Genomic DNA, 15,887 nt, shown 5'->3' on the forward strand with positions numbered 1-15,887 from the left:
TCCTCAATTTCTTTGTCCAGGTAATATCAATACTACCAATTAATATATTTCTACTTGTTCTTTGATGTGATAAAAATGGTCTTTCCAATTCAGGCACTTTGAATATCCTGTCACAACGACACATCGTGAAATCTGAACACTTACACTCTGCTATATCAAACAATTTATTGCAATGCTCTTTCAATTCTCATAATTTATTTCTTCTTTTATTCTCCCTTTTACTGCTCATTTTAAAAATATTTTTCAGTTTTTTGTGGTAACTATTGATCATTATTGATATACGGCGGAGCGAAACAACAGGAATTGAAGCACGTTTCCAAATGTCTTCCACCTTTTCTGCTACCTTCCTGGAAATCAAATTTTCTGCTGGTTCTTTACTTCCGCCCCCTTCATTTGCTGACGCCATATCGCTCATGCTGTTGCAAAATATTCTTGATCCAAATTGGAGTCAGCTAACGCCAGAATTTTTCACTGTTTCATGGTGTCAAGACTTCTTCGCGGAGATGGAGTCCAGAAAAGAAGTATTAAGTAAGGGCTGATCAGAAGTGTACAGAGTGCGGTCTTCGACTTCTTTGCTCATCCAATACACCAATTCCTCCGTTGGAAAGCATGTTACACCACTTGTACACCTATTTATCTGTCATCAAGTTTCCTTTATACATCCATACTAGTTTTTTTTTTTATAAGTTTCTGTAGGTTTCTACCACTTGGCACACAAGAATCTAATGACACTACACAATCCACTTTTTTGTAATGTTCTATTGGTATGCAACGATTTGACTTAGTAAGAAAAAAAGTAAGTAGAGCTGTGGTGACTGTCGGATGTACCTACTTTGACACCTACCGTAACATACTTTGATATTTTATAGCTAAATACATTCAAAACAGTGAATTTTACAGCTAAATTCATCTTACTTTTTGATTGTCCTTTGTACTTTGAAATCCCTTTACAACATATATAGGATAATAATATTGCTAAATTTCATATCTTTCAATAATACGAAACATGTTTCTGACCACTTTGTTATTAGGTGTCACTGACATTCATACTTCTTTTCTGCAACTCAAATGAATATGTAATATTAACAGAAAAATGATAATGTTTAAGTTTTTAGATAGTAAAGGTAATCCGGATACGGAAAAATATTTCGACACAATTAACTAAAATGACAGTAATATCTTGTAATTCTCCAAGTTAGTAAAATAAACATTCACAGTAAGTTTGAAATCTCTAGGATTGTTGCCTAACTCGCCTTTGGAAGCAAATTTTATTCGTTATCTTCTACCATCTTTTTTTACCTTTCATTCTAAATATATTCACGGAAGACCAATTATCTTCGAAGACTGTTTTCTTTTTATTTATTTATCTGTGGAGTTCAACTAACTTAGAAACTAGTGAGTCCAAACTGACATTATCCTGTGGAAGTGGTTTTAACTGGTGTTCATTCTTGAATTTTTACGTCATATCCTCTATATTTTCTAACATCTTTATTTCCACAAGATTCATTTGCTACTTCGCAAAGCTCTCCAATTTGTTAGATGGGTGCTTACGCAATTTGCGTTCTGTTGATAAGAATTTTGTATACTTTGGTGACATTTATGAGGACTCGATCTTAAACTTGGGTACAATTCTCATGCGTCGGGTTTGAAATACAAGTATATTGATTTTGCGACTACGTTAAATTGTTGTCGATAATGTTCTGAAACCAGAGATTGGATCTTGATCTATTTATGCGAATTTGAAACCTATTCCTCCCCTCCCCCAAAAAACTTCAAGAAGTTTTGTCATCATTTGTAATACCAAAACCAGAGTTAGGCATGTCAACTGTGAAATCCATTCTACTGTGAAAGGCGTTTGTAATACATTTCTTGTATCCTTCAAACATTTCACGGATAACATGACCTATTTTGCCACCAATCATTGATAATGTCAAGAAGTGATGTAAATCACATTGTTATTTCTTCTCTGCTTTTTAATGTATCCTCTTTCTATTTGGGTAACTAATTCCATGAATCTGGTCCTCCAGGTTGGGGGTTTGAGTAAAGCTAACAACCTCATCCTGTAAAAAAAAAAAAAAAAAAAAAAAAAAAAAAAAAAAAAAAACAAGGCACTTGTTTAGAAACGTTAACAAAATCCTTGCACAAGGACTGATAACTTGGCACGACTTCAGCAAAAGAAAATGGACATAAGATTTGGAACATGGAATATTAGAAGTCTTTATAGGGCTGGGGCATTAAAATCCGTAACGAGTGAGTTAGTGAAATACAGGATGGACTTAGTAGGAGTTTAGGAAGTTACGTGGGAAGGAAATAGATCTGTAAATTCCGGAAATTTTAAGTTCTTTTACGGGGAAGGAAATAAAAATCACCAGTTAGGAACAGGGTTTTTTGTTCACAAACGAATATTACGAGCAATTAAACGGGTTGAGTTTGTTACTAACAGACTTTCTTTTATTACCCTTAAGGGACGGTGGTGTGATATTATTGTTTTAAATGTACATGCCCCAACTGAAGATAAGAGTGACGATATAAAGGATAGTTTTTACGAAAAAGTAGAACGGATATTTGATCAACTCCCGCGATACCATATGAAAATTCTATTAGGAGATTTCAATGCAAAGGTAGGACGAGAGGATATTTTCAAACCGATTATAGGGAACGAAAGTCTGCATAAGGAAAGTAATGACAACGGTGTTAGACTCGTGAACTTTACAACATCCAAAAACCTAATCGTGAAGAGTACAAAATTCCCACATCACGACGTTCATAAATACACTTGGACATCACCAGACGGAAAAACACATAATCAAATTGATCACGTTTCAGTAGATAGAAGAAGGCAATCTAGCATAATTGATGTCCGGTCGTTTAGAAGGGCTGATTGTGATACTGATCACTGCCTGGTAGTAGCGATAATAGAGAGAGATTATCGTTCAATAAAGGCAATATTCAATGTCCGAAAACGGAGAGATTTAATTTAAAGAAATTAGAAGAGAGGAATATCAGATTGAAGTTTCGAATAGATTCTCGGTTTTAGAAGACTCGCAGTGCACTAGTGTTGAGGATACTTGGATTGAAATTAGAGATAACATTAAAAGTTCAGTAATAGAATAATTGGGACACGCGGAAATACGTAGGAACAAACAATGGTTCGACCAGGAATGCCTTAATCTAGCAGAGACGAGAAAACAGCCAAATATACGCTGGCTACAAAATCCGAATGAAATAACTACAAAAAATTTCGCAGATATCAGGCTGGAAAACTCCAAAAGTTTTAGAACAAAGATACGCGATTATTTGAAAGCTAAAATTAAAGAACTCGAAGATAATACTAAAAATAAAAATCCTCCGAAATGTATAAGCGGATCAGCGAATTTAAGAAAGGCTATCAACCTCGTGCTTATATATTAAAGAAAGCTGACGGAACAGTTCTCACTGATACAGATAGCCTCTTAAATAGATGGAAAGATTTCTTTGACGATTTTGCTGAACACGCAGCCAAAAACTAATGTACATGGAGAAAAGGTGAGACACACAGCGGAACCGTATATTCCAGTACCCAACCGAATAGAAGTAGAAACAGCTATAAAGAAATTAAAGAAACACAAATCTCCGGGTGTAGATGAAATTCCGGCTGAGGTAATTTAGCTCCAGGCGAAAAATTGTAGAACAAGATACACAAACTCATTCTCCTTATATGTAACAAGGAAGAATTGCCACAAGAATGGAAAAAATCAATCATTGTTCCAATTCACAAGAAAGGCGACAAAACTGACTGTAATAATTATCGAGGCATTTTTCTTCTGTCAACATCCTATAAAATCCTTTCAAATAATCTATTAGCAAGATTGACCCCATACGCAGATTAAATTATTGAAGATTATCAGTGCGGATTTAGACGAAATCGATCAACTATCGACCAAATATTTACCATTCACCAAATATTCCAAACGAAGAAGGAATACAATACCCAGGTACATCAATTATTTATTGACTTTAGAAAGGCGTACGACTCGGTTAGGAGAGAAACATTATACAACGTTCTTACAGAGCTTGGAATACCGAGAAAGCTAATTAGATTAATTAAGATATGTTTAATTGAATCCCAAAGTCCGGATAGGAAAATTTTTGTCCGCGAGTTTTCACCTCGAAAATGGCCTGAAACAAGGAGATGCGTTGTCGACATTATTATTTAACTTTGTGCTGGAATACGTCATAAGGAAAATCAAAGATAGCAACCAGGTCCTAGAGTTGAACGGTATTCACCAGGTTATGGCATATGCTGGTGATGTAAATTTAATAGGGGATGATAGGAGAACAATAGAAAGAAATGCAGAGATCTTATCAAACGCTTGGAGGGACATGGGTTTTTAAGTAAATGCAGAGAAAACTAAATACATTGAAGTGCGTCGGGACCGTAATACGGCAAATTGTGGATGCGTCAACATATTAAATAATACTTTTGATAAAGAGGATAGTTTCAAATATTTAGGACCAATATTAACAGACGAAAATCATGTTCACGAAGAAATTAAATGTCGATTAAAAGCAGGGAATTCGTGTTACTATTCGGTTCAAAATCTCTTGTCGTCGTGAATTATGTCGAAGAATTTGAAGCTTAAAATATATAAAACGATAATCATGCCTGTTGTTCTGTATGGTTGCGAAACATGGTCGCTTACTCTAAGGGAAGAAAATAGACTGAAAGTATTTGAGAACAAGATCCTGAGAAGAATGTTCGGAACCAAGAGAAACGGGAATGGGGAATGGCGGAAACTTTATAACGAGGAACTACATAATTTATACGGTTTACCCAACATTATTAAGGTCGTCAAGTCTAGGAGGCTTAGTTGGGCAGGTCATGTAGCTAGAATGGAAGAAAGTAGAAACGCTTTCAAAGTCTTTACTGTCTGGCCCATCGGAAAACAACCATTTGGAAGACCTAGTCGCAGATGGGAGGACAATATTAAGATGGATATCGCAGAGATAGGAATACAAAGTAGAAACTGTATCCAATAAGCTAAGGATAGAAGTCAGTGGAGAGCTTTTGTGGATCCGGCATTGAACCTCCGGGTTTCATAGGCCATAGAGTTAGTTAGTTAGTTAGTTTTATTCCATGAATCACCTGAAAATAAATAGGCCTACAGAAGGGAAGTTGATAGTGGGCGCTCATTCTACCACGCATGTCTTCCGTTTCATCATTATCCAATAGTAAAGGAACAATAGACGACTTAAATAAACTTTCTTCACTACGATCATTTTTAGCCAATATCTACCTGGTATTTATATCCAGAAGGACCACACCCACCGTTGATATTCCATTTGTAATGGAAAATACTTTGCTGCTAGTTGGTCGCTAGTTGTCTGCTACAAGTTCTAAAATTCTGTGATGTAATAAAAAAATCATTTTATTTCCCATTCATTGTCACTGTATCTTTTAAATTACTGTTATGAAGTGATTCTTACACTTTCGTAACTGTAGATGTAGGTCATGTTTTAAATTTCATTGAGAGTTTTCTAAACGCCATGCACTAATTTTTCGTTAAATTTGCTTACATAGCAGTTCATAAACCTTCCTATTGTGATAGTTTTGTTGCTTTCTTTCTTTTTCCTTCTAGTAATGATGTATTGCGAATGTTCTTGTCTCTTCTACGTGTTATTGTTGTCACTTTCTACAACTATTTTGCTGCATCTTATCGCCTTCAGTCCTCAAATTCAACATTGTGATATATTCAAGTCCAATTCCACTTCTCCAGAAAATTTTTATTTTCAATCTTTTAGGTTTGTTATTAAGTTCATGAATTTTTCGGACATGTTTGTATCTCCTTAATGAAATGGTCAGAATATATATGATTGTTAAGTCTACATGTTTACGAATACTTACCTATTCGGTGATATGACACTTGTTCCAATTTGATAGTATGGAACAGAAGAACCCATTCTCAATATATTACGTTGAGATTTCGAATTGTGACTATCTGTGTTTAGTCGAAAGTTCTTGTTACATGTTGCTCAACACCTTGTTCTTGTTCAACAGGATTCTTGTGTTTCCTTTAATTGCGCTATGAACCTCTGGGCAGGATAACTAAATACATTTTTTATGCATCAGACCACGTAGTGCACAGAGATGAACGACATAAAGCAGCTTTTCAAAAATTAAAGAACTCGAACATAATTTACTTTCATGCCTCAGATAAGTAATTTATGTTTTTCAAGGTCAAGAAACGTTATTGTCTGAAATTACATATTATGCGTACGTCTTTATACAGGAGTACAGCAAGATGTTTCCAGACCTTATTTAATATACTGTTGTTTGCCCTTGAATGAAACCCTTTGTGGTTTTCTTCTAAAGATCTACTGTTTACATTGTGTGAGTTTGGTGATATCTATTTGTATCCATGTGTTTTAGCTCTACAAATATTTGTATTTCTCCAAACTTCTGGTACTACACATTACTGTATATATACAGCAGAGGTTTAGACGCAAAAATACTGTTTTATAGCTTTATCGTGCACAATATGCTATAACCCAGATATAAAAAAATATATATACACTTTTGTAAGTACTGTATACTTGGGAAAAAATATGAAAATTAAGTTACTGAATAGCACATTTATTGAAACAGCGAGTTGAGCTAATTTGTCTTGCGTATAACTATAATAACCATTACATAACTGAAAAAAATTATTGCATTCTAGCAGAATGGCTATAGAAGATTATTTTTATAATGAAGTTGAGTTTCTAATATGCAGTACGACAGTCGATTTTTGTCCACGTTTTAAGGAATTGTTATCAGTGTCGATATTAAGATAAACAGTAAGAAATTCACATTTGATATTTTTCTTTCAGGATTTTCTCGGGATTACATGGCATGGAATGATTGAACTATTTAATGGGACTGTATATGAACTAAATATGCAGCGTCGAACTGATAATGCAATCATGTATTTCATAGATGAAGGTTTAATTGTACAAGTCGACTTACACATAGACTTACTTAGAGTAAGTGTGTACATAATCATTACTTCTGTATAGATCAATCAATTTCTAGTATGGAAAGTTAATAGCCTATATCTTAGTTCGAGTCTATCGCCAAAATAATAAACAAATCTATTTATGAACAATTGTTTTCGACTCCTGGAAAATAATTTCTAATTAAACATAATAATAAAAAAATGGTTCACTCGAGCTAAAGTATATTGTAATCGAGATTTTCATAACGAATATTTCAATAAGTAAGTGCGTCTATTTTAACATATTATTTCTTTATGGGAAGATTACTCTCTTTCGGAATTCAAGGAAATACAGCTATATTTTTGATTGGTAGTGACTAGTACCTATGTGGAACATAAAATATCACTCTAATCTACCTAAAATATTTTTGTCTTGCACGTAGCAAACCAACCTTCTTAATATAAGCTAATAAATATGAAAAAACTAACTAAATAATGACATTTTAAATTAAGACTTTATTAAGAATTTCGTTAAATAACCATTCTCCATAACTTCTTCCTTATCTAATCTAATATAAATAAAAGAAAAAGTTTCTTTGTCTTGTCTGTGTGCGGCTGAGGGACCAGACGACTGCACAGAGAGTTACCATATTTGGGTCACGGGTACTTTGGTCCAGGCCCTAGAACAAGACGAAGCATTTTTTTAAAATTTCGAACCAGGTAGATCTCAGGGAAGGGGGAGCGTTTACAGGGACATGTAAAAGTAGTAGAAAATGACCGATATTAGTGTTGAATTCATAGTTTGCGCGGTCGCTGAGATCAATGGTGAATCGCATTAACTTCCAAATTCACCTCATTCGGCTGCGGGTCGGGATCACGGGGGGATGTAAAAGTAACACAAAATGACCGATATTAGTGTCAAATCCATATTTTTCGCGGTCACTGATATCAATGGTGACACTTTCATTAGCGATGATTTTCAAATTCAGCTCCATTGTATAGTTGAGTTGATGTTAGTTTAGCGTCCCTTTCAGCAGCGAGGCTATATGAGACGTGGACCTACTGATCAACGTGGAATCCGAACCACATGAGCTCCCGCCGGGAACCGAACCCGGGTCTCCCACACCAAAGGCGCGTACGCTAACCGTTTAGCCACGGAGGAGCTCCAGCCTTATTGTATAAGGACCGGGGTTCACATGCGGGAAGGGGTTACAGAGACATGTAAAAATAATCAAAAATGACCGATATTAGTGTCAAATCCATATTTTTCGCGGTCGCTGAGATGAACGGTGATACTTACACAGGCAATGACTTCCAAATAGAGCCCCCAGGCAAAGAATGGGTATTTCAGCTAGTATGTAAAGTAAAATTGGAAACCATAAGAGCATGAGCTTCTGTATGACTTAATCACTTTGGTGAGAGACGTCTCAAGATCTGATCACATGGTATAACGTTATAGTGGTCAATGTCTTCTTGATTTTGGCACGAACCTTGGTTTACTCTCTAAACTTTAGAAACGGTAGATAGGAACCCCGTTAATTTTGGAAATTGTCAAAATTAAAAATTTTGTATGACAGTATAAAATCTGGCTATGTGCCTCTAAACATTTGGTTGGTTCTTCTTGTTCCCTTTTATGGGTAAAATGTTGCCAAGAATCCAAATTTCGAAATTTAGTTTAATCTCTCCGATTAGCTTTCTTGTGTTACATATTATGGATAAATATAGAGATGTACTGCCCTTCATAACACATGGGACATTGACGCAACTCTTTCAAAGTTTGGAGCTGTACATTGGCCACCATGAAAATTTGAATATTGTCAAAAAAGGCAATTTGGTAACTGTTCTCTAAGACTAGAGAATATAACTGTATAAATGTGCAATGTGGATGGTCTTTTTTATTAGGTTCTGTAAGCAATGTTTGCCAAATATTAGAGTTGCAATGTGTTGACCACGTGGTCGGTTATTCACCTAATTTATCTCCTTTAAAGGGTCTCTAACCCGTTATGTGATTATGTGGTTAAGTACAGGGGTAAATTCTGTTTCATAGGATATGGTTACATTGATCCTGTGTTTTCAATAGTTTGAGGGGTGATTTATCGCTCTCCTTAAATTTGGGAATTGTCAAAAAAAAGTAGCAAATGTTCTTTAAGAATCGAATATTTATTTTTATAAGTTTGGATGATCCAGCTTGTTTACTCCTATGAGTAAAAATGCCAAAATATTCGTATTAGCATGTGCTTACTATGTGGTCGTTTAATGACCTAATTTATATTCTTAGATGAGGTTCAACTTGAATTTATGGTTATGTGTTTTAATGAAGGTACCTACTCTCTTTCTTAGGACATAGATACGTTGACGCACTCCTCTTAAATTTTGGGAGGAGTTTTTTGGACACTGTCAAAAAATGTGTGTTCTCTAGAATTCGAATATGTAATTATAAATTTTGGACTTCGCCTTTTATTTGTTGCGATTAAAGAACGCTAAAACATATGCGTAGGCAGTACTTAATATTTTGACAGGAATTCTGAAGTTTGGCGGGAAATTTGAATTCGCATGAAGTAGAATTTTGAATGTAATGGTCCAGAGTCCACTAAAATCAGGCATTGTTGGAAGATAACACATGAATGAGTATATTGGTTTCTACTCTTAAGTAGAGCAAGGGGCACATGATAGACCTGTTTCAATTTTTTGGATTGTGTTTAGCATCCCTTTCAGCAGCAAGGCTATACGAGACATGGACGAACAGCTTAACCTGGGGTCCGAAGTACATTATCTCCCAGGAATTGAAGTAATGTCTCCAATGCCAAAGGCGCGTATACTAACTGCTTCGCCATGAAGGAGCTCTTTGACTTTTAGGATATGTATGTTCTACCACCCTGAAATTCTGGAAATTCTCAAAACTAAAAATTAAAAAAAAATAGCTGTAGAACGTAGGTATATATCTAGATAATGTTGTAAATTTTGACGGTTCACGTTGTTTCCTTCTATTTGTAAAAATGCCAAAAATTTACATTTCTGTGGTTTATGACCTAATTTAACCTATAAGATATGGTTTTATTGTAATATGGAATTATGGGGATGAATACAGGGTCTAATTTTGGTTCATTAAACACATAGTACCAGAACATATTTTTCTTAAGTTTCCTTAGTATCTTTCGATAATCTTCAAATTAAGGAATTGTGAAGAAAAATAAAATTTTGGTAACTGTTACTCATAGTCTGTAAATGGTCTAAAGTTATTCTTGATGCCATCTTATTGGCTTATCACTTTCAAATTTGCGTTTATTTATTCAAACGTTCTGCGTAAAGTATTCAGTTGAAAATTTTTTGAATCTTAATATTGTATTTACGATTAATCATCTAAGGTTACTAAAAGTTATCTTTCATGCAATTTTATTAATTGATCACTTTCAAATTGTTGCTTAAACCCTTAAAATGGTTTCAAAATTTTGAATAACGTTATTTAAATACTGTTTTAAAATCTTATTTTTTTTAACAAGAAACAAGATATGTAATTTTAATATTGATTAGTGGGTACCAATAAGATTTTCATACTTTAAACTATAGTCAAAATTCACAGTGTAAGGCCATTAGTGAAGAGATATCTTTGATGTAATTTGATTGGCTGATCACTTTGAAAAGATTTTTTAAATTTTGTGTTAAGAGTTGTTCACCATGTTTATTTAAAGTTTTCCACGTTTGAAAATTTTACACTCTTCGGAAGTTATAAAATATTGCATTAAACTTGAAAGTTACTTTTTAAAAAATATTATCGCTTTTAAATTATAATTTAAAATTTTAAAGTTTGTTTTTGAAATTTTTCTTTAAAATTTCTTGAGCAATGATTTTCGTAGTTTGTTTCAACATTTTTGTTCAAAAGTTTTGTACCCATTGAAAATTCTTAAAAATTTTCCACTAAAGGTTTAATTTTAAAATTGTTTGCATTTATTATAATATTTGCAATCTTTAGTTTGAACATTTTGTTGCAATGTTTTATCTGAAAGTTTGTAGCTCAGTGAAAAATATACATCCACAAAGAAAACTGAATTTAAATAATCGAAACTGTTAAAACAAAAAGATCTGACACAAGTGTACACAGCGCTTTCTGCACGAAACTAAGTGTTTACGTGACACTTCAGAACACTGAATGTTAAAGGGATCCTATAATTTTAACACTTTTTTAACTCTAGGTGATAACAGTTCATGTAGTGAAAATGGCCAAAAGTGGCGAATTTCTAGAATGGATACATGTTCTTCAACTAACTGGACCGTCCTAAATTTTAGCATGTATATGTTAGTTCATTCGTTCTCTTGGATCTGTACAAAATTGTCAAAAATATAAATTTAGTAGATTTTTGTTCTCTAAAGTAAGGTTTTGCTGTCTAAAATATATATTTGATAAGGTACTTCAAACCTCTAAAGTAATTATTTATATTCTAAAAATGGAGCAAGAAAGTTTTTGAAACCATTTAAAATATTTTGACAAAGATTTAAAAGTGATCAATCGGTCAAATTGGATAAAAAATAACTTCCACTAAAGGTATTAGACTGAGTTGTAATTACAATACTAGGCTCAAAATGTTTGAAGTTCAACAGAAAAGTTTTAACAATGTTAATCAACGAGTTGAAAGTGGCCAGCTAATCAGACTACGAAAAGTAACTTTGCGCTAATGACCTTAGAATATGAGTAGTAAACTCAAGAATAGAATTCAAAAATTTTGAAAAGAAAATTTAGAAAAAAACTCAAACAGTAATTGAAAATATTCTTAGAATAATAATTTAAACTAATGTATTTTTAAATGAGAAATTTTAAACAAAGATTTTAAAGTGATCAGGCAGTCACATTGCACCAAGAATAATATTTCACCAATAACCTTAGATTGTGAGTTGTAAGTTAACCCGATATGGACGACGAAAACAAATTTGTAACGTTTCAACGCATTGTTGTATTGCAAGCCCGAGCATTTTTGTTATTCGAAACGACGAACGTTTCATATCCGTTACGTTTCGAGGATTATATTTGACAAGTAGCGAAGCCTGGCGTCTTCAGTGTGGATCACAGCTTGATACCGAAAACAATTTTTTTTCTTCAACAGGAAAATAATTCCGTCCATAAAGGGTTAAGTTCAAAGCTTGAAATTATTGCTGTTGGAAATGAATCGTTTTTAATAAATATTTATCAGATAAAAAAACTTTCACTTTAAAATACTCAGTTACATTGTTGACATAAACACTGACAAGCTGAAATATTGCAACAAGAGAAAGCACTTCAAGATTAATTGTTAAACTTTAACCAGTTTGAAACTACGACAGCTTGAAACGGCTATATATTGATGTTTGTAATAGAAACAATTATTTTCAGTGTTTGTGGTATATATTCAAAATAAATTTTAGGAACTTTTCTAAAGTCTTACAGGAAACTAAAAGTGTCACTTGACAACTATTAAGTTTATTGGCACGTAATTTTGTATAACTCACTGTAAAGTTAAAAGTGTTTTATTTTTATTTATTTATTTCTAGATTTGTCTTATTAAGAATCATTGCAAAAACTCCAATTATGCACCATAAATGTCGACACACTGTTGTAATCTTCTGGAATCAAAAATTGCGCATTTGACGGTTTTGTCTGGGTTATTCAGAATCGCGTCTCTTCAGGTCATAAACATTAGGTGGTTTCTATTTATACATCTCTGGAAACCTTTAGATATTCCTAGAGCTCGCAGCCACAAGGTGCCAAGAATAATGTGCGGGTGCTCATTGATGTCCCATAATCTCTCAAGGTCTGGAACAAGAATTGTGTGTAGCATATTCAGTTAGCTTTTGCCATTTACTGTATCTTCTTCCAATGATGTAGCCATTGAATGTGGACCATTGGAACTGCATATCACACATTAATTTTAGGAGTACCCCTGGTACTTACCTTAAAGTTACGTGGGTTTTCGAATTGGTACTTGGGCCTGTTCACTTTCTTAAAACACAAAGCCTCGTTTCTGAGAAAAGAATCCGAGATAAGTTACCAAAAGCATGTATACAGGTGAGTATTGATTTACAAAATCTCATTCTCATATCAATCCTTATGTATAAAGTGTATCTTGTAGAGCGGACACTTCACCAACTTGCGTACACAGTTGATGCCATGGACTGTGTACCATGGACTTTGGCATTCCGTTTAAACGATTTAATTGGATTCCATTACATGTTTTGCACTGTCAGAATAACATGGTGATTTGCCCCTGTCCTTCTATTGTCTGTCATATCTCACACATTTCATTTTTCTTGAGAAGTATTTGTCTCTGCACTTACCAAACATTGTTTGGAATATTATCCATTCCTAAACTCAAGTTTGAACCCTACAAACCATAACACATACAGTGCCTTTCGGATGCCATCTTTCAACATTGAAAGCGTTATCGAGTGCTGTGTACAGAGAAAAATATCCCCCTTTTCAGCCTCAAATTTTATATTCATAAACATAACAGTTACAACTTTATTATATTTTAGTTTCCCCCAGGAAGATAAGTGCTTCGTAGAGAGAGATTATGAGATTAATGCATTGATTGGTATGTATCGCGCTGCAATTTATGAAGTTACACCTGCTTATACTATGCCTATTGCACAATAGAGAGAGTTTTGATTATACAATTTTAAAGTTTCATTTGTTTTCTGTAATAAAAAAAAGCTTACGAAACGGAACATTTACGTTAATGTTTATTTTTCATGACTAAGCGTAAGTTTAGAAAAAGTGCATTTTTCTATGTGTATTTTGCCCCATTGTTGAGGCAATATGCTCCTTTTGCAAGAATAAATTTGAACTACTGAATATTTTATACTACGTTGAATTAGTAAACAGTTCTTACATCTGCAGATAACATAATATTGGAAGCTCAGTTTCATGAATTTTAATACGAGTATTTTAGTTAAGATAGTTTGAATTTTATGTAGATGCCTGCCAAAATTGGTCATATTCCCCCAAATTATTATTCTTACAAAGAAAATTCTTAAATTATTTGAGCATAGTAGTTAATAAACAATGAAGCACAATCAGCTTTAAGATAATCCCAACAATAAAATCCGCCAAGACTCGGAAGAATAAATTATTTTATTTTTTTTGTTTCAGGTACTTTACAACTTCTTTGCTGATTACACTTTAGTTAATGCACAGGGAAGAATCTCGCTTAACATTACAAATGTAGAAATTGTGACTGCTATAAAGATAAATAGTCATTTGAAGCATGCTGAACTTGTAACGTTTAATATCAACGAAATGAGGTGAGCAAATAAATATTGGCTTAATGTTACTTCAAACCATGCGTAATTGACATATTTTGTACACATTTAAAAATCTTGCGTATGTTTATACTCTCAGATCCGTGCTTCCTTGTGTGACTTTTTTTATGGCAAAGAATGCAGCTACATGTTCTAAAAGAAAAAAAATAGAAAATGAGATAAGATTATACTTATAGAATGGCTCATAATATTTACTAAACTTTTGGATATACTAGATCTGGCTAAAAAAGAACTCGACGGATCGCCAAGAGTACAGTTTATTGTTAAAACGTTCAAATTAAAGGTGATTCCCTTGAATATACGAATTTTCTGTATAAATTATGCATACGAAGTTTTCATTGTTGTAAGCAATTGCAAAAATCTTTATGTGTCACTGTCTTGGGTACCGTTGCCGTTTTCTCCTTCACCTTTTCCAAAGTCTGAAAGTAAGTCTTCTTGTCGGCGAATTTCACTTTCGGAAAAATAAAAAAATCGCATATTTTGTGAATAAGGTGGGTGTTCCAATACTGGAGTCTTCGTTGCTGCCAAAAAACTGTTTAACGGTCATAGCACTATGAGAAGGACCATTGTCATGAACCACACTTCATTCATTATTCTTCCACAAGAAGTGTTTTTTCTTTGTCATGCATTCTCGGAAATTCACCAAAACCTTCTGATAATACTGTATATTTATTATCTAACCTGATGTGCCTATTTAATCACGAGCCGGCCATTGATATCAGAGAACAAAATATGCATGACCTTTACTTTCAATTTGTTCTTGCGTGCCTTTTTCATTTGCGGTGGCCTTTTTATTTCAGCATCATAGTGAAAGATATACATCTCTTCACTGGTGATCAGTATATGTCTTCTCAAAGGTATCAGTTTGTTTTGAGCTCATAGGCTCCCCATTACTCCACTTATGCTACTGACAGGGTTGCCATTCACGTTATCAGCGTTGCCAGATTCACAGCTCGGAATTATTCCAAAACTTGATCGAAATTATGCTAGATTCGGTCAAATTATGCTAGATCCTCATAATTACTAATTCAGGAGTTTTAAAAGAAAAAGAAACGAAGCTGAGATACGATAACATAACTTAAAAAGCGCAGAGCTCAGGAATGCGTGGATAGAACTCAATACTTCACGCACCAAAGCTTTAACTCAACTAAACTAGTGCAGTTGTTGCCAGACTCAATGGCCTATATATCGTATAAATGAATGCAGTGTTTGTTTACATATTTTGAAAGAAAATTACCTCGCAGCATAAGCGGAGTTGGGAATTGTCTGCTGGGTGGTAAATTTTTGGTCGGTCTCGGATCTTTCATTTCAGGAATAAAGATGGTCATGAAGTCAGAAATAAAGATAGTGAAGTTGTCAAAATGTTGGGGAGAGAATGCCCCCCATAGCTCCGCCTATGCCTCGTAGTTAAAGGATTAGAAAACTGTGGGTGGAGCCACAAAGAAAAGTCCAAAGCCGTTTCTAACCTACTTCGGAAAATAAGACTGCCTATATGGTTTACCGACTGTATGAATCAATGGGAGAGGATACATTTCTGCCGTTCTTTTCCTTCCAGCGACAAACTTATTTCTCATCTTCAATTTTTACAACTTTTTGATAAACTTGCTAAAATTATGCTAGATTTGGGTAGGATGCTAAAAGCAAGAT

General features: G+C 33.9%; 1 protein-coding gene across 1 annotated transcript in view; it reads left to right on the forward strand.

Annotated features, from left to right (window-relative positions):
- Nucleotides 1-15,887, forward strand: part of LOC145691917 (uncharacterized) — a 92,294-nt gene that overhangs the window by 59,779 nt on the left and 16,628 nt on the right. The window contains exons 5-6 of the mRNA XM_081767225.1: nucleotides 6,850-7,002; nucleotides 14,071-14,222. Coding sequence (XP_081623351.1) covers nucleotides 6,850-7,002; nucleotides 14,071-14,222 — 305 coding nt within the window. The remainder of the gene's footprint in view (nucleotides 1-6,849; nucleotides 7,003-14,070; nucleotides 14,223-15,887) is intronic.

The sequence above is a fragment of the Thermobia domestica genome, chromosome 8, assembly GCF_964235325.1.
Source record: "Thermobia domestica chromosome 8, izTheDome1.hap1.1, whole genome shotgun sequence".
Classification (NCBI taxonomy): Eukaryota; Metazoa; Arthropoda; class Insecta; order Zygentoma; family Lepismatidae; genus Thermobia; species Thermobia domestica.